The sequence below is a fragment of the Crocodylus porosus genome, unplaced genomic scaffold (genome assembly GCF_001723895.1).
Source record: "Crocodylus porosus isolate Cpor-Errol unplaced genomic scaffold, CroPor_comp1, whole genome shotgun sequence".
NCBI classification, from domain to species: domain Eukaryota; kingdom Metazoa; phylum Chordata; order Crocodylia; family Crocodylidae; genus Crocodylus; species Crocodylus porosus.
In genome coordinates, this window is record NW_017728907.1 from 54,399,286 (window position 1) to 54,422,919 (window position 23,634).

At 44.7% G+C, this 23,634-nt stretch overlaps 1 protein-coding gene across 2 annotated transcripts in view; it reads right to left on the reverse strand.

Annotated features, from left to right (window-relative positions):
- The window catches only part of GLIS1 (GLIS family zinc finger 1), a 153,244-nt gene that overhangs the window by 23,934 nt on the left and 105,676 nt on the right, over positions 1–23,634 (reverse strand). For both annotated transcript variants that reach the window (XM_019531458.1, XM_019531457.1), the window contains exon 6: positions 12,532–12,679. In XM_019531458.1, the coding sequence (XP_019387003.1) occupies positions 12,532–12,679 (148 nt within the window). The remainder of the gene's footprint in view (positions 1–12,531; positions 12,680–23,634) is intronic.

Genomic DNA, 23,634 nt, shown 5'->3' on the forward strand with positions numbered 1-23,634 from the left:
GGTGCAAACCTAATTTGTGGCATGCCTGACAAAACGTGGACCCCCAGTGATCTTTGACACCAGACTAACCCACAGAACATGGAGAAGTTACAGCATCAAAGGCTCAGTCCCACAGGCCCGACTCAGACAACATGGAGCCAGGCTGGTGTTGGTGGTGGCAGCTAATCAAAGAAAGGAGCAATGCTCTCAAGTTGCAGCAAGGGAGGTTTAGGTTAGAAATTTGGAAGAACTTTCTCACAAGGAGGGAACTGGAACCGGTTCCCAGAGAGGTGGTGGAAGCTCCATCCTTGGAGGTTTTCAAGACCGGCTAGACAAAGCCCCGGCTGGGATGATCTAGTTGGGGATGGTCCTGTTTGAGCATGGGGCAGGACTAGATAACCTGCCGAGCTCTCTTCCAACCCTAATTTTCTGTGATTTTTATGATTTCTATAATCCTTGCTGAAGTCAAAGGGAACGCTATTCTAGGGGCATGTTGGATCGGTGGCTGTGTCTACAGATTCATTGCCTGGAGCAAGTGACTTCCTGTATCAAAAGGATAAACCCCTTTAGCTAAAGACATAATGCCTTCAGCTGGCAGTAGTGGCCCCTTCTCAGTGTGGCCCAGCCATGATCTCAGGCCCTTACACAGGGACCACAGTATCATGCCCTAGATGTAGCCCAGTTTGTCCGCAGGTCGCGCAGCGGGCAGTCACGGAAATTTGCTCGCACCCCGAATCACGGGGCTGCCCGGAAGGTGTTTAGAAAATTAACATTCAGTTCCTCTCCATTAGCTCCAATTTACATAACATCTTATTTTTAAGTACCCTTTTTATTATACACATTGTAATCTCTCTCTCTCATTTTATAAAGCGAACAATATCTCTGGATTAGCTAAAGAGCCCTCATTAAAAATACTGAATAGTGTTCTATTAGATTTATTTCCACATTATGTCTGTGCAGTTCCTCAGATAGCAGGCTCAGGGTAAACTGCTGGTGCACATTAAAGAAGTGTCTGGCTACCTGTTGAGCTAACAGAAGTCCATCTGGTAGGTACTTGCATGCCTCAAAGGCAGCTATGTCGTGCAGTGTGTTAGCACTATCTGCTCGCTCTCTATTTTTAGCCTATTTCCATTTGGGTGGCAAGAAGCAAATATAAAACGTAGTGTTACTCTCACAATTCACACTAACCTCTCTGTTCCAGTGTTATTGCTAGGTAAAAGCTTTCTATTAAACTGCATTAGAAGCAAGAATAAATATACAGCAGAACTGATGTTTTTCAAACCCTTCTGACAGGCGAGGGATACATTTTTCATTCATTTATACTGCAGTAGCCCAAATAAGAAATGGCCATTAAGGGCTGTGTGAAGCTCCAGGTGCTGATTTGATTCGGAGGAGATTTGGCCCAATTCGGCGGCCTAATCTCTGAATCAGATGCATCTGAATCAAATCGGGACAGTGATTCAAATCACCGAATCAAATCACTGTCTCCTGAATCGGTCAGATCCGAAGTGAATACTAGCCACTTTGCACAGGCCTAAGGGCCATTAGACTTTGCTTTAGCCACGCTCTGGGCCAATTCAATGAACAGCAAATTAGAAAGCCACATTTCTAGCTGTTTCAAGATAGGCTCTTCATGGTCCATTATTCAGTTAATCTTTTTAATCTGTCCCTGATTAAAATGGACAACTACCGGTATGGAATTGAAAACTGGAAAATAATGACATGTACTTCAGTTAAGGAGTCTCTTTTCAATAACAGCTGAGGATGAAGCGTAACCACAATGTAGGGCTATCTAAGACATGGATGTTTCCAATAGAAGCAGTCTCAACGCTGGCGGGGTGGGGGGTTGACAGAAAGCCCTGACTGGCAGATTCCCATGCTAGACAAAGGACCCCCAATCCTTCTCCCATTGGGCTCAATGGAAACAAAGTCAGGTCCTGCGTAAAGAACAGCTGTACTTTATCTCTGATAAATTCACGCCTGTTTTATAGCATTAGAGTATACATCAAACCACTTATCAAGTCCAGTGTATTACCACATGGCTCAAATGTTGACTTGCAGAATTGTGTTCACCCCACACTCAAACAAAGGCAAGTTTCTCTGCAGCGCTGTGGTTAGAAGCACGATAGCAAGAGGATCTGTATTTTAGTCTAACGGAAATAATGCAATGTTCTAGCAAGTTACAAAAGCTGACGCATTGCAGTGAAACCAGATTCTGCCACCCGATTCAGTAAAGCAACCATTTTATTCCTAGACTCCTTCCTCCTCTGCAGTGTAGCTACTTATATGATGAGAAAGTCCAATTTAGTTCCAGGACTGGGAGATTATAATTAAAAAAAAGAATTGGGGAGGAAAGGTTAACACTGATTTTCATCTCTTCCTGTAACATTAAAAATGATGTGTAAAGCTCTGCTAATCTGGCCTCTGGATAGCGCCCAATCTATTGCCACGTGTTTCTGTGCTAGGTCTTGCCCTACGGTAATTTCTGTCAGCACATGCTCAGGAAACAGTTATACCGTTCACTTTTTTCCCTTTTTTTTCTTTTTTTTTTTTTATAAACAGCCTCTATCTGAAGTTTGGTGAACCTTGCACTAATCATTGCCAGGTGCCCCTGGCAAGGTTTCTGGAATGCATGGAATCTTTTTTTTTCCTGGCGATATAATAAATCCTTCATTGTAGATCATCTTGCTGGGCATCATTGCATTTTATCACCCTTCTCTATAAATGATGAGCAAACTAGTTACTGGGATGTAACGTGTTGTACATCTTATGAGAACACAAGCTCTGCTAAGTATTTGCAAGTATTTGCATGCATTTCTATTTTCTTGCTGTTGCGATGCTGTGGTTTTGGCTAAAGTAGGGGACTGGGAGTCTGTGGGCCTGGGTTCTGTTCCTGATTTTGTCATTAACATGCTGTGTGATTTTTTTATAAGTTATTCAAACTCTCTGGACCAGATCTCCAAAATGAGGCTCTCTTAGTCTTACAGCAGCCTTTGTGAAGTGGTTTGAGATGAGCTCATCAGCTGAAAGCTGCAAAAGAGACGCAAGGTATTTTTTTAAATTCAGAACTATTCCTTGTCTTAGCCTGGTACACTCTTGAATCCTTCACATTCACAACTCCTGGGGGAGTCAGTGGGCAAGTCCACAGGGGAGCAGGGCTTGGACTAGTACGAGAATGTGTATTACGTTAGGATTTCATAATTACCGTGGGTCAAATTTTCAGAAGTCATTGCCCATCAGACTGGCTTGTAGGATACTTAGCTGCTTTAGAATATGTTACCATCTACCTGGTCACAGCTCTTCAAAAATGTTTGGATGTGTCTTTGAAGATTGTTCGTATGCTAAGAGATATCTGACGAGACAAATTCCAATTTCTTTGTGCTCTAGATATACAAGACCTAGGGAGATTTTCCTACTCACTACCTGGCTGTACAGGAGGCTGCAGGAGTCCTAGGGTAAGGTCTCTGTGAGCTCAGGTGTGGGAATAGGTGCTGCTTGTAACTGTGTTGCTCTGGTCACAGGGGCGACTGGGGCATGCACCCCCCCACCCCAAGATCGGGCCCCAAAAGTGCTCCGGGTAGGGTGGTGCCCCTGGGCTGCCCCAGCCGCACCGCATGGGGGGGGCAGCAGCACCTGCCAAAGAGGTCAGGGCAGGACATGCCCTCCAAGCCGATCTGAGGGGTGCCAGGTGCATCCTCACCCCTGCGGCTGGGGCACAGCAGGTGCCCCTGGCCCTGCTGCCCAGTGCCAGCCTGGCCCTAGCCCCATGCAACTCCTACAGCATCCTCCCACCACTGCCCACGCTCACCAGCACCGCCAACTCGAGCTCAGAAAGTTGGTCCACCCCCAGGCTCACCCACAAATTGTAACCCCCCAGACTCAGGAGGCACCAGTCATCAATGTCTGGCCGCATACAATCTTGCCGATCAGCTGGTATTTCTGAGGTGCTTTGGGGAAATGCATGCTGACCCTTCAAATAGGAGCCTTTTCAATCGTTCAGGAATCTCCCTTCTACATGCAGGAGGCCTCTGCAGTGCATATACATGCATAGACACCCCCACCCCCATCCTTGGCTCTGGGTAAAACAGTTATTAATATACAAAAAAAGTACGTACACCCATGCACGTACTTCCAGGTTCCTTTCAGCATCCGATACATTGCTGAACACTGCATTGGTCCCACCTGAGAATTTAATTTCTTTCTACAGGGAAGCTAAACTGTAGAGGTCACTCCTAGATAGGAGACCGAGTGCTCATTCTTATTTCCAGGAATTCATTCATTTTCATTTTGATTCCAACTGGATTTCCATCGGCAAAACCTCAAAGCAACCCTTCGGTCAGAACTACAAATATTGCGTCCAGATACATAAACTGGTTCAGATTTGCTCAAAAACAGGATCAAGTTGGGCTAGAAGCCAAGGAACCTTTTAAGAAACATGGCTGAGATTTGTACTTGAAGAGAAATCTGAAGCAGGCAATGGTCATGTGATTTCAGCATTCATAGTTAATGTTTTCTACCACTTGACTCTGGTATCCTTAAAGGTGATGAAGGCTATAGCACTTGGCTCCTCAAATCCAATACTCCAATGACAATCTGACTTGTTATATTTGCTTCCTGTATTAGGGACAAATTCCACTCTAAGATGTTCTTTCACGGCCCTGGCTGACGTCATGCCGGTAAAATGTCCATGTTTTATCCTACGATATTGAATATGAATACTTGTATATCTGTGCACAGAAGCAGAATGGCCATGGGGCAGAGAGCATGTTCTGAGACCACGGTAGATGCTCAGCAAATAATTGCAATAAGGGAAGGACCAACAAAGCTGTTGAACTAACTGAAATCCACTGTGAAAACAAGGTGATGAATAACTGTAATGGGAGCTTGTGCATGTGATTGAAATTTAAAACAGACTTTCTTGGTAACTGGATACCATGTTATGGAGAAAATATCCTGGGTGTGTGTTCGCTGTGGAACTGCATTTTTATGAAATGTTCAAACGATGGCTTCAATTGCAGTGACATCCCATCACACACATTTTTCTGTCTGGTGTTATTTGAGAATGGGTGTATACTTAAAAATCATTTTCCTCCATCCATTGAGGGTAGTATCTATTATTAGGCATACATGGAACGTGACAGCACGGTCAGGGATTTATAATCAGATAACAGGTTGTACACTTATGTCACAGGTATAATCTAGGAAAGGCAGTGTACAAGGAAATGAGGGAAAGGATATGAAAACAGCATGCTGATCTTTTGCTACACTATGACAAGTTGTGGTGTAATCTCTGTTTATAGGTATAAAAAAGCTACAAGAGTATTAGGTTTGCAGGGACTGCCTATCCGGTTCCTCTGCCTATCAGCAAAAACATTCAAAGTGGCAAACACAGAAAACTGAGACTCAGAAGATCTTGGTTCTAATTCTGGCTCTGTCGAAAACTTCCTGAGACCTTAAGTGGGTTTTTAACCTCTCTTTCTCCTCCTTGCTTTCTTATTTTTTAATCTGAGACAGCCTCAGAGGGTGTGGGGTTGTCTTTGTTTGTTGGATGCTCTGAGAGAAGGCGGCACACTCAAAGCAGCACAACGACGTTATCCTGACTGTCAATTCATTCATTCAAGACGCGTCAAATATTAAATGTCCGCCGCTGTTTAGGGAGCCTAGTAGTCCATCAGCAATCAGACACTACAGTTTTCTTAGCCAGTTATTGCAGGAGTGAGGCCATGCTAATGCTAATTTTACGAGAAAAGGCTAGGTCTATCTGGACATGATTATAAATGAATTCTAATCACATTTTCTACAATGAGATAAATGACTTGGGATTTGAAACCAGATGCTTTTAATTACTGTCTTTCTTTGTTACATGAACCCCAGCCCTGCACCTGTACATTGTTCTTCCTTGGGACAGATGTACTGATGCCCCTTTGGCGTGCTCAGATCCCTAGCACGGAGATAAATTATGATGGGTTCTTGGCTGCCTCCATTGAAAACGTTTTCAGCTGTCAGAGATATCTGTTTCTTGTTATTGGTTTTAGTGCTTTTAAAAGAAAGGATAAAACACTGACTTGTGTATTCTATTATACATGAGGAGTATTCTCCAGCGGAATCCACAAACAATGAATGATATATTCTTCCTGGTCCCAGGAACTGTTATAAAAGCTGCACAGATATTTAGCTCTGTCCTCTAAAAAGTAGAAGTTTATTTGTTCCCCACAAATATTCAAAGAATGGGTCCAGTCCTCCTTGCCTTGCTCATGTGAGCTTATGGATTTCAAGATGAATGGCATTTGGCTTCTACAGCGCAAGGAAAAAAAGAACCATTAAAAATCACCTCGCAATATTTTATAACAAAACACAGTCCTTTTATTGTTTTGGGTTTGATTTCTGATTACTTCAATGCTATCACATACAATATGGGCATACTCTCATAAACCCACTATGTGCAAACAACCGTTACATCCTATGCACCACAAGCCGCATATGATTTTCATCGTGCACGATACAACCCCGCAAACCGTTCTAAACGCCTGCGTGTGCAAAAACACCCGTAGTTATCTCCGACTTCCAGGCAGAGAGAAAATTCAGTACAGGAGACCCCATCTTCCTCCCTCCCCAACTCCTCTTTCTGGCACAGCTTGTAGCCCCACACAGACCTTAGCCTTACTTTCTTCCTCTCTTTTAACACAACACTGCTCTACAGAAAGATAAGCCAGCCTCTCTGTCTCTCAGCAGCCTCAAGTGAAGCTGAGACAGCGGAGCCCTTTCACGTGGCCTTCAGCCCAGGCGGAGCATGTGAACTCCTGGCAGCTGGGCTCTTATAGAGGATCCAGCTCCCACTCCCACAGCTGTTTTTAGGGGTGGGAGCGGATCCTGTGGACCTGATTCCCTCACTTTACACAATGCTGGCAGTGTAAAGAGGCCTTTAAATAGGTGTGAATTTCCACCCTCTTTAAAGCTGCTATACCGGGGGTGGGCAAAATGTGGCCTGCGGGCCAGGTGTGGCCCACCAGGCCATTCTATCCAGCCCACGGGGCCCCTAAAAAATTTAGAAAATTAATATTTATCTGCCCCTGGTTGCCTGTCACGTGGCCCTTGATGGCTTGCCCAAACTCAGCGGCCCTCCACCCAAAATAATTGCCCGTCCCTGTCCTATACGGTGGCAGAGTGTTATAAAGGAGCAGTGGTGTATATAAGAATCAAGCAGTTAAAGTATCAGGAATGTCAAGTCTGCTTTTCCAGGTTTGACCCCAAAAAGGAGGCTCCATGTGCACTTTGACTTTTCTCACCTCAAAGGTGAGGAAAGAAGGGGGCTCGGTCTTTAACAGAATCACAGGGTCATAGAAAAGTAAAGCTGGAAGGGACCTCAGGAGGTCAGCTAGTCCAACCCCCGGCTCAGGGCAGCAGCATCCCCACCTAAACTATTCTAGCCAAGTGTTTGGTCTAACTTGTTCTTAAAACCACACAAACCTTGTTGCACAGCTACACGGTACATCGCCTCAAGCACCATGAACCTGCCACAGGTAAAACAGGGCAGGGAAGGGCACTGTCAGCATCCTGCTGCTGCAAGGACAGGACGTGGTGGTTAAAATATGTTCAAGAGATCCAAGGAAGAAGATAAGGAAGGGCAAGACCATGCCCCTGCTCCAAAGAAGGGCAAAAAAAATCTTTTTTCTCCCAAGTGCTCTTAGGCATTTTCATAAAAGGGGTGTTAATAAGCAAAAACAAACAAACACAAACAGGAGAGTTTTAAACAGCCTGGCTAAAAAGGCCTTCTCAGTTGCTTTTCTTTAAGTCTCTTGTGATGTTGGTGCCTCGCTAGGTTTTTCATTTGCCATAGATCTTACAGGACAGAAATGGCATGCATTTTAACAATAGCATTCCATTCCACTGGTTTAATATTAATTGAATGAAATGCAATAAAGATGTGTGCAAAGTACTGTACGTAGGATGGATCAGTTATATGCATAAATACAGACGGAGGAATGGCTGGGCTAGGTCTGCAGTACTGCAGGAGAGGACCGGTGGGGTTCAGTAAGCTAAACGTGAGACAATGGTGTGTTCTTATCCCCCAAAATAGCCAACAGCATACAGGGCTATTATTATTATTAACACTTGAGTTACCTGCAAGTTAAAGGTAGTGATCCTTCCAGTCTCTTTGGCACCGATGAGACCTCTCTGATAGTACTGTGCCCAGTTTTGGACACGTCGCTTCAAGGAAAATATGGACAAATTAGAAAAAGTTCAGAGGAAAGTGACAAAAATAATTAGAAGTCTGGGAAGCATATTTTACACATGCATGCCTCTACTGCGCAGTAAATATGGTGACTTACACTGAGTTGAGCATACATTTGATACCCGCATGATGGATCATTGAGGTATCAAATTTACGCCTGATTAGTTACTCCGCAGTAACGCTGTGTGTGTGGCCTGACTTGGGACTAACTTTAGTCCTAAGTGAGGCCACACACAGTGTTAATGCGTTTTAATGCCTGCACATGTAGACACCAGCCTATTCCCACTTACTGCACCATAATTTACTGCGCAGTAAATTTAAGCCGGCATAAATGCATGTGTACACACGCCCAGTTTTCTCTTATTTTAGAATCCTCCTTCCTTGGAGCGGCACCATCATTGCTCAGTGTTTGCCAATATCCACTCATTTCCTTTGGGAATTTAACATTATATGTTACGTGTAACGAATTTGACTGGGAGCTAAATAGTTATATGTGTTCAAATACTTTCAAGCGACCTTACTTTGACTCTACCTGTTGCTGAGAAATCCTAGTTTGCCTAGACATGGGTAGGAAAGTAATGATCCTGAGCAACAGCTTCTAAACCTCATGGCCTTGTTAGCCAGGCTTACAACTCTGTGGTAAGTGGTATGTTAGACCGTTAACATAAACTGAAGGATTATCTGTTCTTCCTTTTAAAACTGTGTAAAAGAACTGTGGAGATACTACCATGTGGTATCTGGTATTTTCAGGGTAAGAGAGTTCTTGCAACAGTTTTACCAATTTGTGCCAATGTCTCACAATATCTGACTGATGGCTACTCCACAGTGGGACAGAGAGCTGAAAGATGAGGCAAAGAGAACCGTATTTCATAAAGTACCCTGTTTTCCACTTTATAAACAAGACTCTTTCTGGACACAGTCATGTGCATGTTCTGCAAAATCCAAGAGGGGGAATATAAACAGCAGAACAGATGCCTTGTCTACATCAGAAAAGTACACAGGTTTAACTAAATTAAGTTATAAATCAGTCTATTTAAACTGATGCAAATTCCTAATGCCTCCAACTCGAACTGATTTAACCTTTGCTTATATCATTTTAGTTTAAGTTGGTAATTTATCAAACTAAATTGGCAGGATAAATAGGTTAAGAGGGTTTACACTGTGGGATTACATATAATTAACTACCTACATTTTGAAACTGGTTTAGTTAGGTCAGCGCAGGTTCTCTCATATAGACAAGGCCAAGTGTAAGAACAAGATAGCGAAGTAGATTAATACTAAGACTTGTTTTCCACCCTCAAGGTGCTACAAATCAAAATTTACTATCTTTGCAACTGGAAGTTAAACAGAATTTCACATTATTTATGGCAAAGGCTGCAAGTAATGTTGAAATAACATTTCACTACCTGAACTTAAAAAAGCTCCACTTTCTACTTCTGTTTCTTTTCCACTTTCTATTTCTGCCAAAATATTCCTGAATCACACACTTTTACTTTAATTAATATTAATATAAATTAATATAAAGTTACTTGAGCCAGTGGGCTGTGCACTTCATACCAGAATGTAAAAAATACTATATATCATGTATAAAGCCAGTGTAAATATATTTGGTAATGAAGTCAGATTCTGTTAGAACATTTTCAAGTGAATTAGATAATTCTGTCAAACTATTTAAATGTCTTAGCAAACCATTTGGGAAAATTGAGTTCTGCAGTTGGTATTGACTTTGGCAAAGGATGGTATAACATAGGTTTTTTAAAAGTCTTTAAATCAAACTCCACATCTTCTGTCAAACTTGAGTAGACTATTTGTACTCTGCCTCATGTAGTTTTTGGCATCTTACATGTTTGATGACTCAATAATTACACTTTTTGATAGTAATCATTCTGGGCCATTCCAAAGACTTAAACTCTGGAATCCAATCTTGTCATCGCATTGATTCACAGTATAGAAATTCTTTACATGTACTTAAACATGGATGCTGAGAAAACTGATGAATGAGGGAAAGCGTTCACTATCAGTTAGTATACAGCTGCCAGAGGTTTAAAGCAATTCATAGAAAGAAAGATAGTTGAAGATGTTTATTTAGCTTTGCAGGTATTTTTATTGGAATAAAGGGGCAGTATTGTTAACTGAAAAAAGAAGCAGAATTCGGAAGCTCCAGGCATGAGATCAGGGCTGTCCAACTTCCAAGCGGCCGGGAGCTGAATACCCTGCAGCCTGCACCTGGGGGCTGGGGGACAGTATGCTCGTGGGCCAGACCAGGGCAAGACGTGGGCTCCCTGGCCTACGTGCCGCATGGACACCCCCCTGCACCGTGCAGGAGCCCTCCTGCCTGCTGTACTGGGCACCCAGGTGTCGTCCATCGCCTCCCTCCCACCCCACTGGATTGCGTGCTCGTCCCTGGGCCACACTGCACTGCTCTGCCCCACCCCCGGTCAGGAACTGGAGGGGCACAACTTCACCTCTTGCAGACTGCGTGTGGTCCGTGGCCACCGACTGGACAGCCCGGCATTCGATTATAAAGTGTTCTTGTTGATTTAAATTGGTAACAACCTCACACAAAACCATAAGCAATGGCATGATAAAATTGTGGGTTCCCTCTTCGCCATTTCAATGGCATGTATGCTCTTTATCTCAGCATGAATTAGTAATTAAACTGTATACATACAGAAACATAGCAAATGTGACTTACGGAATAGCTAGGGCAATGCCTAAAGTAACAAGTTTTATTTACTTTTTTAATCATAAAAGTTATTTGAAATGCTGAAAGTGTCCCAGTCACTATGTCATGAAACTGGATGCCCTACTTGAACATAAACAAAGAATACTTTCTCGTCTCCATTTCCCAATGTTTGGCTCATACTTGGAACCCTGTTATTGTCTCAGCCTTATATTATGCCATAAGAAATTAACTGTAGTGTTTCTGTAACCGCTCTGCAATACTTATACATATCAAGTCTTTGGGAAACAATAAATCAGCACAGTCTACTCACATATTCAGCAAAAATTGAAAAGGATTGAAAATGAGTCCAACGTACAACTTAGGCTGTGACCAAAGCAAGTGAAAAGTCATTGGCTCCTGGTAGTCATTAAACAATCAAAACTTATGTAGTGGATTCAACTTAGAAACTCAATTTGCTCAGCCTATTTCTTTTTACTCAAAGGAAGCTGACTTGCTCAGAGCAGAGAAGCATCACTGGGAGTAAATCTATTCGCACCAGAATACTGATTTACAGAATCTGACCCTGAAAAACTGCTATCCTACTAGTCCGGCCTTAGCCTTTTAAATTATTTATTGATAATTATTAAATTATTATTAGATCCAAATGTTGCAACGTTACAAGTGTTATGATCCTTGAAAACAAACCTCAAATCCACCTGTGTGGCTGCAGGTCAAATGTTTCACACAATATGCCTTTGCACTGCGGATGCTGTTTTTCCATTAGGATTTTTGGCATTGAATTCACATAGGGTCTGGTCCTAGTGTCAACACGCACAGAGCGAGTAACTGGACAGTGCACTGGGGACTTGCATGGGGTGAGTGAAAGACAAGGATCCTGCCCCTTCTGGGGTGGCAGGCTCCTATTTCACCAGTTAAAATCCATCCTGTGGATCTTCATCATGGATTTACTGGCTCCATTATTACTGTTTGCTTCCACTTCCTTCTACAGGTACAGTGAGATAATGCTCCCTGACAGAAAAAAATAATATATTTGACATGTTTGTTTCAATGTACAGGCACCACCCAAGAACCTAAGGTGCAAAATCCCCTGCTTGAGAGGGGATTTGTGAGATCTGTGGGACTTCCGTAATGGTCCTTTGAGATCTTTGCAGAGAAATTGCTATAGAAATGCTGGACATTTAAAAATATATTAATACAACAAATATAATGAATGGATTAATATACCCGTCCCTTATTAGGGTTCTCAGCCTGAGCATTTATGGACCGCAGTGATAAGAAGTATAAAATTATTTTTAGAGAGAGCAATGGAGTGAGAGCCTGAAGTTCAGATACTAGTGACTCTTTAAAGCAAGCATCACCGTATTTCTCTATGGAACATATATGGCAATAAGTTTCCTTTTCTCAGCAATAGGAGCCCTGTGCACATATCCTGAGATATAAAAAGTCACCGAGGAAGATTTTTTAAAAAAAATATGGTTTTTTTAATAAAATCTAAATGAAGCTTCATCATACTTGAAGTATTTAAAATGAGAAAGTCAGACCAGGCTTTAGTAGGATAGTATCATCAAGGCATTCAGCACAGCATAATGCCAGGTGATTACATCCTTTTTGGAGCACTTGCACTCATACGTACCCTTCCCTGGTGCTCTCCAAAGGTGGCTGATGGGGTGGGCTGGTGAGGGCTGATTCCAGTGGATGGTGTCTTGAGGGTATCTCATTGTTAGGTGACAGGAGACTTGGCGTTGGTCCGTTATGGTTGGCGCTGGAACCAGTGTACATGCCTGGGAGGCAAACAAACATCACATATGGCACACTACAATGAGCATCTGCAGGAGAATGAAGGTTTGTTTAACACCCCGTTAGGACACCGGCCTACCCCTGAAAACCACCTCCTTTTTTGTTTATTAAATAGGAAAAACAATGGTAGCTTATCAGATTCGACAGTATCTCTCCACACTGAAATGGTAATGGAGACCTACAAAAAGCCCTTGGCACTGGTTTGTAAAGTACCACTGTACTTCTTTGCAATCAGAAGCTAATCATATGTTAATCCTGCAACCCTGGTTTCAATTTGATGAGTGTGATTTTCCTCCCAATAGCACCAGTGTAAATTCCCCCCAGCCACACTGAAGCCAACAGGGTAAAGCTCATAGCTTGCATCTGCATTTCTCTACTGTCCCGAGGCAACACATAAAACGACTATGCTAACTTTGGGTCAGGAAATTGCCCACGAATGCCACTGGCAGAGTTCCCCACATAGTGTGCCATCGTCAGGAGTGGGAACGGGGCTCAGCTCTCTCCGGGAAAGGCCTCAGGCTCTGCCACTCACCCTGAGGGATCCTTTGGGATCTGCAGCAGGCGCTGGGGTCATCTGTGCACAGACCCTGTACACCCACCTCACCTCAGATCCCCAACAGCCCCGCTGGGCAATCAGCTGTGCTGCCACAGAGTCCCACTGCCTGTTGCTCGAGTGGTTGATCCCGGAAAGAATCTGCGGGATTTTGCCCATTGGCCTCTGGGTCTCACTGGGGCCAGAGAGGTTAAGGGCAGAAGAGAGAAGCTGCGTCTCTCTGGCTTGCACCGACTCTGCACCCCCGCGCCATGCAGATCCTGAACTGTGCCATGCTCCACAGGGTACGGGTATATCTCAGTGATGTGCAGACACACACGCTCCCCCTTCTGCACAGGGGAGGGCAGAACTGGATGCAGAAGACCCCACCATAACCAGAGCGGGGGTGCTGTGAGCTGGCCCAATGCCACTTCCAAACCCAGGAGCCTTGGTCTTGCAAACTCTTGCCTCACACCACGTACTCCAGTGAACAGATTTTGTGAGTATAATGACACTTCCTGACTGCGCAAGGATTACTTGCACGGGACTGGATGTACAAGATCGCCTAGCAGCTGCTAAACCACATAATCCCTTAACGACTCAATCACTCCACACGCTGTGGATCCCAGAACCCCAAATGTGTTGTTTGCTGCACAGCAAATGATGTTGTTTTTGTATTTCATGTTTTTAAAAATCAGTTTAATTTGGAAATGAATCAACTGGCATTGTATTAACATTGAGCTAGACAGATTGAACCAATTTAAAAATACACGGTACCGTCTCGGATCTCAGTAAATTTAATTAAAAGTGGAATACGGATAGCTGTTAGGAGTCTCTCCCTCAGAAGCTAGGAAATTATACAGCAGGGCTGTCAACTGCAAGATGAGGCATATCCAGAAGAGAAGAAACTGGCTAAATATTTGCATATTGCCGAAGAGACAATGTGAGGTTTTCTTTAAAGTTATAACGGGTTTACGTGGCACGCTAGGAGGTCCCAGATGGGCCACTGAATGGATTACAACAATATGCATGGGAGTTCAGACAGGTCCCGATTCTGCGGCCACTTTGGGATCATAAAAAATAGAGCTGGCAAGGACTCCGGAGGTCATCCAGTCCAGACCTCTGGGCAAGCGTGAGTAACTTAAAACACATGGGAGCCTCAAGCTATGTTCCCTGCAGCAACTTCTCTGGTCTTTGGATCAGGCCCATGAAAAGCTCCACTGAGCTGAGTGGGCTCAAACGCACGTGTTTCTAAGAAAAAAACATAGTCGTCAAACTCACTTGACTACCATCGTGCACATTATTATTATGCGAAAGAGACTTTACTGTGAAGTCATGGCAGCACATTTCTACCAAGCATCAACTCACGGCTTAAACAGAACCCCATCCTTTCATCCAGCAACAAGTGACAGGACTATTTGTCTGTCCATCCCTGCATCAGAAGTGTGTGCGTTCGTGGGTGCACTTTGTTGGCTAATTTTGTCTTTGGCGCAAGACCATGGCTGGCTACCCAAGTTATGTCATCAACATTCAAACGATCTATCTAAGGGAAAGAAAATGCTTAGTTTCACACATGTCCCACAGCCTGTACTTAATCACAAACATCATTTGATTACACATCTATTTTTAAAAATGCCATTTATACCCATTTCTGTGCTGGCGCCTAGCTCCACACTCTAAGGGCATATTTATTTGGCGTTATTCTGATCAGTTGGTGCATTTTATTGAAGGCTAAATATATGCAAACATACTCGGATGCGTAAAGAAAGCCTTTGCAGAACTGGTGCCTTTCTGATGTTTTTGGTAATGATTTCAGAAGGGATCCAATCCAAGTTTTGACACTGTTAATATGAAGAGCAAGAGAGGGATCTGCCAGATTTGTTTCGGCTTAATTAGACATATGCATGTGAGTTTTAGTTTTTCCCTGATATTGGATTACTACTGGCTGATTTAACCAGAGTTGAAGAGTTTCTCCCTGCAACACCACTTAAATAAAACGTTGAGTAGTTTATACCCATGTATGCATGCTTGAGGTTGCTAATAAGACTAAGTAGAGGCAAATTGATTCAAGTCTCTTTTGTATAATCAACAAAACACCATAAAGTCTACAGATACTCCACTACCATTGCAGACATTGGAGGGCAGGCCCATGGGTAGTTTCAAAGTTCTGTCTTTCAGGCTGTGAAATCAGGGAAACCAAGTTGGCTGTCATTTTTGCATTTGTGGGGTTGCCACCCAGAGCTCTCCCTGTGGCATTACATACAAGTAGCATGGGAAGTAATGCTACTCCATGTGGACTCTGCAAGGTACCCTTCTGGATAGATGATCCGAAGCTCAACAGCAGCATCTGTTCCTCTAAGATAAAAGAGTGGAAACAACTACAGCAAGATTCAGTTCACCTTTTCCAGGGACTGCAGATGAGTCCAAAACCTCTTGTGAACAATACGATGAATAGCTGCTGACAGATCTAAAAGAAGCGTGGATGCATAATGCTTGTCTACTGCCAGAGGGCAATTACCGACCAGCCTGCCTTGTCTTGGTATCTAAGGCCAGACTAAAAGGAGCACCGCAAGTCATATGGCTCCAGATGTGAGGACAGGTTTGTCAGCGCTGTCCCAGACACCTTTTCCAATAAAGGAAGATTAGTGGCAAGAGGACAGTTAAGGAGACTGTCATGATCCTGCTGTGGGTCTCACTCCACTGTATAATATACCCGTTTTCAATTATGCAGTTGGTGGTCTCTGAAGATAAGCCAGGGCCTTGAGCTAGCAGCCGATCACAACTAGCTCCTATGGCTTAGCATTAGGGTACATCTGCGGGATTACGAGGGGCAAAATGCTGGCAGGGCTGTGAATAACCAGCACAGTTCTCTTTCCAGGGCTTTCAAACTGGCACCTTCCTGTCAATAATCCACTCGAAGAAAGATAGCTCTGTCTGACCAGGGGCATTTTACTTCTCAAGCCCAAGCTTGGCTCAGGAAGGTTTTCTGGGTCCCATATGTGTGTGCTGTCCCTTAACCCATGTGTACACCACACCAGCAGTGTCATTCAGGAGGGTGTTCCTGACTACTCCCGCCTGGCAGTATCTCCACCTTGGCAGCCACAAACCTGGAAACACGGCATTGAAGCTTCTGCAGGGATGTTCCCCTATGATTGCTCTCCAGGCCTTGGTCTCTGTTGTCCTGGACAGTCTTACTGGGTTTAAAGTGTGTGAGCAGAAGCAGTTCTGGGTGGGACAGGCCCAGGAACCTACCTGCTGGGACCTACTGCCATTGTGGTATCGTCATAGCCATGCAGTCTGAACTATTTCAGTTCTTTGGTGAGTGCAGACCGAGGAAAGGTCGTTCTCTTAGCAAGGGCTGCATGCAAGAACAGTGCCTGAACCTGAGAAGTGTCCTCCACACCCTTTCAAATATTGAATAAAAGTCAGAGGGAGAAAGGGACTTTCAGGCCCTCCCAGAACTGGGACCAACATCTCTGTGAATGAGATAACAAACTCCTAAGTGATCCCATCCAGGAGTAAGAAGATGCAAGCTGTACACACCTATTGATCCTCTGGTTGGAAAACTGATCCAAGTAGGGCTCTTTCTTTCCCTAACACTACACACAGGAGGAGAAAGGAAGGCTCTTCATGAGCCACGGGGAAACAAATGTGCACGTGCCTAGAGACGGTGGGGTCTTCCTGGAGCAGTGAAACATCTGTGCGTGACGTGAAGGAAACAAAAATGGTTTGCTTGATTTCCTCAAAAATGCCAAGCTCGTCTATAATGGGAGCGGGAATTGGAGCCAAACTAGAATGACAGCTGACACCACCGTGCACTTTGCTAACATGGAGTTTCTGCCTATAATTAAAAGTACATTTAGGAACATGTGGCTCACGCAATGGGATCAGAAAGTAGTCATTTCTGCTGAGTCACTGTGAACCACGCTTCTATTTGTTTAAAGTTAAAGCTTTTATTTATTTTACTAGTGCAAAACAAGGCCACTAAGAACGTTATTTCCTTCACAGAGGTAGGCCTTGCTATGAACAATCAGCACTGCTCGAAAGGCCTCATTTTAACTGTTAAATGCTTTGACCTCCACATTTTCCTTTCAGTTCCAAGCCCCAGGAAGTTTGGATGTGCTCTGTTTTTGGATTCCTTTACCCTGCTGCTGTTAATGGGACTTCTGCCTAAGCAAGGGCTGCAAGAGCAAGCCCTTTACTCCCCAGAGAAGTCCTGTCATTTTTTGGTGGCAAATTGTCAGGGAAGAATAAAAACATATAATATGACACAGTGAAGCCACAGCTGCCTGCTTGTCTTCACTATGGCTAGGGACAGGCATTCAAAAAGCCAGAGCCTGAACTGATTCAATCTTTGCACGTTAGTCTAACCTGGCTAGGCTAACTCAGTTTTGTAACCAGACAGAGATCCCAGAAATGCAGGCACATGCCTGCAGTGGCTCAGGCTAGAAGCCGGGGGATGCTAAAGCAACCCTCCCTTCCCTTGTACAGGGCTGAGCTGAGGGGCCCATGGCTAGGCCCTGGCAGGACACTGTGATTAGAGAGGGGTCCCTTCCCTCGACTCTTGATAACAGAGCATTTGCCAGCTCTGTTATCAGCATTTAACACCCCATCAGAAAACAAAGCCTGGCTCATTACAAGCTCTTCTTAAACAGCTTTTTCCAAATGAAAATGCATACCAGCCTCTGGCTTTTTTACTATTCCTTCCATCCAGGAAGTGCACACACTAACTGCAGATGCTTCCTCAGCCTGACGAAGGGTTTTTTTAAACCGAAAGCTTGCTAAGAACATTTTTCTCCAACTATTTAGTTGGTTTAATAAAATATATCAGATTTACCCAAACAACCTTGCCTGCCTTTTTCAAAGGAAGGAATGCAGGGACATTACCATCTGAGCTGTTGATTACCTCCAAAAAACGGACACTGTGCTATCTGCCTGACACGGCATTAGGTAGCATACCACATCCTGGCTACAGTCTGTGCTGTGGGAGAGAGGAAGAAGGGATCTCTGCTTGAGTGGTGAGAGGAGGGGAGGGAGGCACGGGGAAGCCAGCAGACCCTGCTGTGCCTGCAAGTCTCTGCTGGAGCTCCAGCCAGGGAGCAGAGGGGAGGGGCCACCTCTGCTGTGGAGCAGAGAACCCCACCCAACCCAAAGAGCATGCTGGGATGCTAAGGGTGTCTGGTTTAGCTTAAACCAGCAAAGGGTCTGGGACAGACATTGCATAAACTGGTTTGACCCAAATCAATTAAGTCTGATACTACATTCAACCAGGTTTGTCTCAAACAGGTTTCAGCCATTTTCAAGCTGGTTTATGTGCATTGAACATCTGTTCTGTTACAGGTTTCTGTTCACTTAAACCGGTTTATGTGTAATGTCTATCCCTAGCATAAGGCAATTTTACCTCATTTGGGGGACAGGGCCAGAGCCTCCATGCTGCTGACCATAGGTGACTGGTGGGGGGGGTGGGGCACATTCCCTCCCCCCCCGACAGGGCCATCTCCGCCAGTGGCGGCAGCTTCTGCGGGAGCTCGCCAGCCCCGTTCCCATCACCAGCTTCTGCGGGTGCCCACCTGAGACACAGGAGGCACCAGTCGCCCATGCTGCTGACCCACCATATAGACTGCAAAGCAGGCTGTGGAGTGAAGAGGCACTAAATAGAGGGGCACTTTGCATCCCTTTGGCCTGAAAGATGGAGGCACCAGATATGTCAAGAACAGAAAGAAAGCACTGGACTCTATTTAGGTGCAACTAACAGCCAAGAACTTCTGAATACAAATGGTGCAGGAGAGAGTTGCTGCTATTCCAGCCAGGGTGGGATGACAAATTGCATCCTCCGGCCTTGGCAGAGTTTCCTACATTGACCCAGTTAATTGTACAGTAAAGGGAGGAAGCAGCATCTTTGGGACAGCACCCAGCAAACTGTGGGCAAACACAGATACTAACCACGGTACTAAACAGCAATCACTCCTTAGGGACAACCGCTGACCACTCATGGCCCAGGCCTGCTCCCACTGACATCCATGGAATTTCTCTCTTCCTATGGCAGAATTAGACCCCAATTTGCAAAATGCCATGGTCTTGCCTAGGAAAATCTAGTGTTACGGAAACTTTTCTCTGACCTTGGGAAATCTCCAAAAAAAGATAAAGATTGTGTCTTTGTTCAATGTTCCTCAAATGTCTTTTTTCTTTCCAGTCCTCCCCACCATCATGCCTTCTTTTGCCAATGCAAAACATTCCCCTCTGTGCAGAGTATCATGTGAAAACCTTACAAATGACTTAAGCCTGCTCTTGCGATCCAGCATTTGGGACTGTGCACCTCAGGCTTCTTAACACATTAAGTACTTTGGTTTATAAATACATGTCATCAATCAAAATTTTAAATGGTTTAACCTTTCACCTTAACATCTGTTACCAAAACAGTGCTCTGAGCATCTGTGATTAGGGCCTTTTTAGAACCTGGGCCAAGTAAGAGCAAAGAACAATTGTAAAAATGCAAGCCCAGAGGAAAACAGAAAGAAAACTTGAATGGAGACAGAAGCAGCATGTAAAACACCCTTCGCTTGCAAAGTTGCTCAGTCTGTGGGTACACTGTTCTGTGGTATCACTGAGGCCGAGACTCTGTAACAGTGAAGCAATATTGCAATAGAGGAGGAAAATTAAGGAGTAAGCTCTGAGCATCTCTGGACCATGGGTTCCTCTTCATACCACACAGCATTCCTTTTCCCTTCCTATCTTCCACGGGCCTGAGCACAAACCTTGCTTTGAAGCTGGACACAAGGCATGGGAACTTTTTTTAAGCATTTCATTTCTGTGTTGCTGGCTTTCATCCCTGACATATTTAAAAAATGCTGCAGCTTTAACTTGGAAGAAAAAGAAAAGTCCACAGTAATCCAAGTAATCCCAGTGGCACGGTGCTCAGCACATTAATATCGTGGTTTCTTTGAAAAAATAAAAGAACATTTTCAAGTGGAATCAAAAGGACATTATACGGTGTATTTGCCCGTACAGGGCACACGATAGCGTGGTGTAGCCTGATTCATCCTGAAATATTACACTTATTTAGTGGACAGTGAGCAAGTCATTGCTGCACACACAATGTGACAGTGTGGCTGTCCTTTTGCTTGGATCCTGTGAAGTTCACCATTACATTGTGTAAGCTCTAGATGATGAAGGAAAGAGATTTTTGCCTCTGTAACGGCAAGCCAGGATTACATGAGGTCACATGCAATTCATTGTGAAAGTCTCTCTCAATCCTGGATCAGGCACCAGGGCTGACCTGAAGCCCAGTACATCAGGGAGAGAATTATGAGGCCTCCACAGCCTGGAGAAACAGGAGCCCGAAGTCTAGGGTTTTGTGCTGCTGAAAACCATTTAGGGACTTAGGCTGTTCTTGGGATAACTCACTGCAGCCCATCCTGAAGAGGTGTCATGCTCCGTCAGCGTCCGAGGAGATGCAGGTGCATGATGGGCATGGGGAAGGCATGATTGGGCCTCGCTGGGTTCTCAGCAGGTGTGGTGGCCAACCCCAGGGGTGCTGGGGGGTCCCTAGCAAGTTTGAAGGGCCCAGGAGAGAACTTTTTAAAATTAAATGTGGGATTCTTCACCATCCATGCAGTCATTTCATCTCCTTACAAGTCTCAGTGAAGGTGCGCAGTCATCCCGTGAGTGTCTCAATGGCATCATCAGAAAGAAGGATCACTTTCATTTCCCATCAAATCCTACTTTCAGGAAGTCGAATAATGTAACTATTTAAAATAGACTCAAAATAGGTATCTAAGTGCTCACCTGAGACACATTTTTAAATTTGGACTGGAATAAAGAAAGTGAATCCTTATAAATTCAGTACTTTTCAGCGTTGTTCTAATAAAACTGTATGTTTTAGGGCTGTGGGAAGCTTCGGTCCCTGATTTGATTTGGTGGAGATTCAGGCCGATTCGGTGGCTGAATCCCCAAATCCAAATTGAATCAGGAGACTGACTCTTTATTCACCCTGAATCAAATCAGAACCCTCCGAATCGATTCGGAGAGATTCGGAGAGATTCAGTGGTTCAGACATAGAGACAGCTTTAAATGTTTCTCCGCATACCTCCACGTAGCAGGTGGCTCGTGAATGCTGCGATGCTGGGGCACATGCAGCGTCCCGGAGGAGTGCAGGGGGCTCCCCAGCACGCTCAGCAGCAGACCCAGAAGTGGACCAGAAGCACTTCTGGTCCACTTCCGGGCCCATCGGGGAGCACGCAGGGGACCCCCTGTGCTCCCCTGGCTCGGCAAGTGGTGTCTCCTGGGTCTGGGGGGGGCACCTGGGGTCCCTCCACGGCTGCTAGCCAAGCCAGTGGGACATGAGGGGCTCCCCAGTGCACTCCCCAGTGCACCTGGAAGTGGACTGGAAGTACTTCCAGTCCACTTCTGGGTTAGCCGCTGAGCACGCAGGGCCACCTCCCCCCACACACTCCTGTGGGATGCTCCATCCAGCATTGCACCATTCACAAGCCGCCCCTGGTATCTCAATGTATGTAGAAAAAACATGTAAAGCTATGCTTATGGCCGAATCACTGATTCGCTGAATCAGCATCAACTCTTCAGATTCAGATTCAGCCGAATCGAATTGGGGCTAGTGATCCAAATCAGTGAATCGAATCACTGTTCCCAATTCAGGGCAAATCTGAATCGAATACGGCCCATTTCACATGCCCTTGGCATGTTTATGAAGAGTCATGAGGACTGTTCTTGGTGTTCAAGGAACTTTGCACTAAGCATTCCTGCGGTCTAAGCCCCGTTTGCCCTGGCCTCCCTTGTGCCTTAAAGCAATTTAGGGCCTCAGCAAAACAAAACCAATTTAAGAACTGATCTACTACCACAGTGGCAAACTTATTTTATAGATGCTGGTTTAATTTGCATTTGAAATTATTAAAATTGCACTAAAATCACTTAGATGAATATAATAAATCTGTCTACCTTATTTCAAGTGGTTTAGGCCCATCTCTCTTAAAACAGTTCACCACCATAACTAGATTGACCTGGACCCCAGTGCAAGTTTGGTGATTTAGATCAAGATTAGCTTCTCAAACGCTATAGCCTAGGGTCAGGGCATTCTGCTGGGAAGTGGAAGTGGTGGGTTTAAATCCTTTCTGGTAGAGCGGGTGTCTAGATCCCAGGTCTCCTATCTTCCTGGGTGAGACTATGATACAAAAGATGGGGAGGGGGTACCAGTACCACCATGCCACTTAGGTGCTACCCTCATAAGATGTTCAGTGTTCTGGATCCTGGGATGAAGGTGCTTCATATGCTGCACTGACTCAGACACCTATGCTCCAGAGGGTACCGGGGTTCAGATATACTCCTGGCACTTACTGTTTTACATTGGCTTGCTTTAGACAGCTTTCTGCTCAGCTTAAGGGCTCTTGGGCTCATGTTTCATGGATGCTTCCATTGACTGCACTGGGGGCCTAGATGCCTCACTCTTTTTTTTTGAACGTGCCCACCTAATTGTTGGGTGTTGTGATGCCTAAGTTGAAGGTGCCTAAGGAACCAATATGGATTTTGCCCATGGTGTAAATAAAACAAGAGCAGATGCCTCAGTTCCATGGATAATGCATTAGCTTCATCGTTGTTCTGATGGTCAGACTTCATACTGACACAAGGATCCCCTGAGCTTCACTGACGATCAGAGCCCAGTAGCCATGGCCCAATTCCAAGGGTGGGAAGAGGGGTATAGAAAAGCTCAGGCTCATCTCAGTTTCGATTATCTTAAAAAGGAGTAGGGTCCAAATCCTCAAAAGGTATTTAGGGACCTGACTTCCATAAAAACCCAAGGGGAAGACCTGGTCCTCCATTCCAAGTGCTTTTCCCCACAAAGGTACTCTGAAAGGTTTCCCTGCAGCTAGAGAACAGTCTGCGCATTGTGGCTGCCAGTCTCCTGGCACTGCCTGGTGCTTGCACTGACTCCTCCACAGGAAAAAGCAAATGGGAAAGAGCTCTCTGCACCCATACGCTTCTGGGAACTCACCAATGCAACGCCCCCTGTGTTAACAGGAGAGATGGGCTTGCAACAGAAGAGACTCCTACACTTCAGATAACACACACACAGCACACCAAAGTCCATGGGAATTTACAGAAGGGTGCCTTCTTTTGTCCAACCATTACAAAAATAAAGGAAATTAAACAAAATGTTATTAAAGCAAGGCGTCTTCTGTATAAAATTCAGGTTGCCACTGTAGGTCTAGTCACTTCTATTCATGTAACCCCTGATTATCATAGACTTTAATATTCTGCAAGCTCATTTGCTCCCTTGCAGTCCCCGGTGAAATGAGGTGCTATTTTGGAGCGGAACAGTGGCCCTGTCTCTGAATACGTTTCCCTTTGTTAAACTCCTGCGGTGTTATAACTGAGCCGCTGCATTCATGTAGT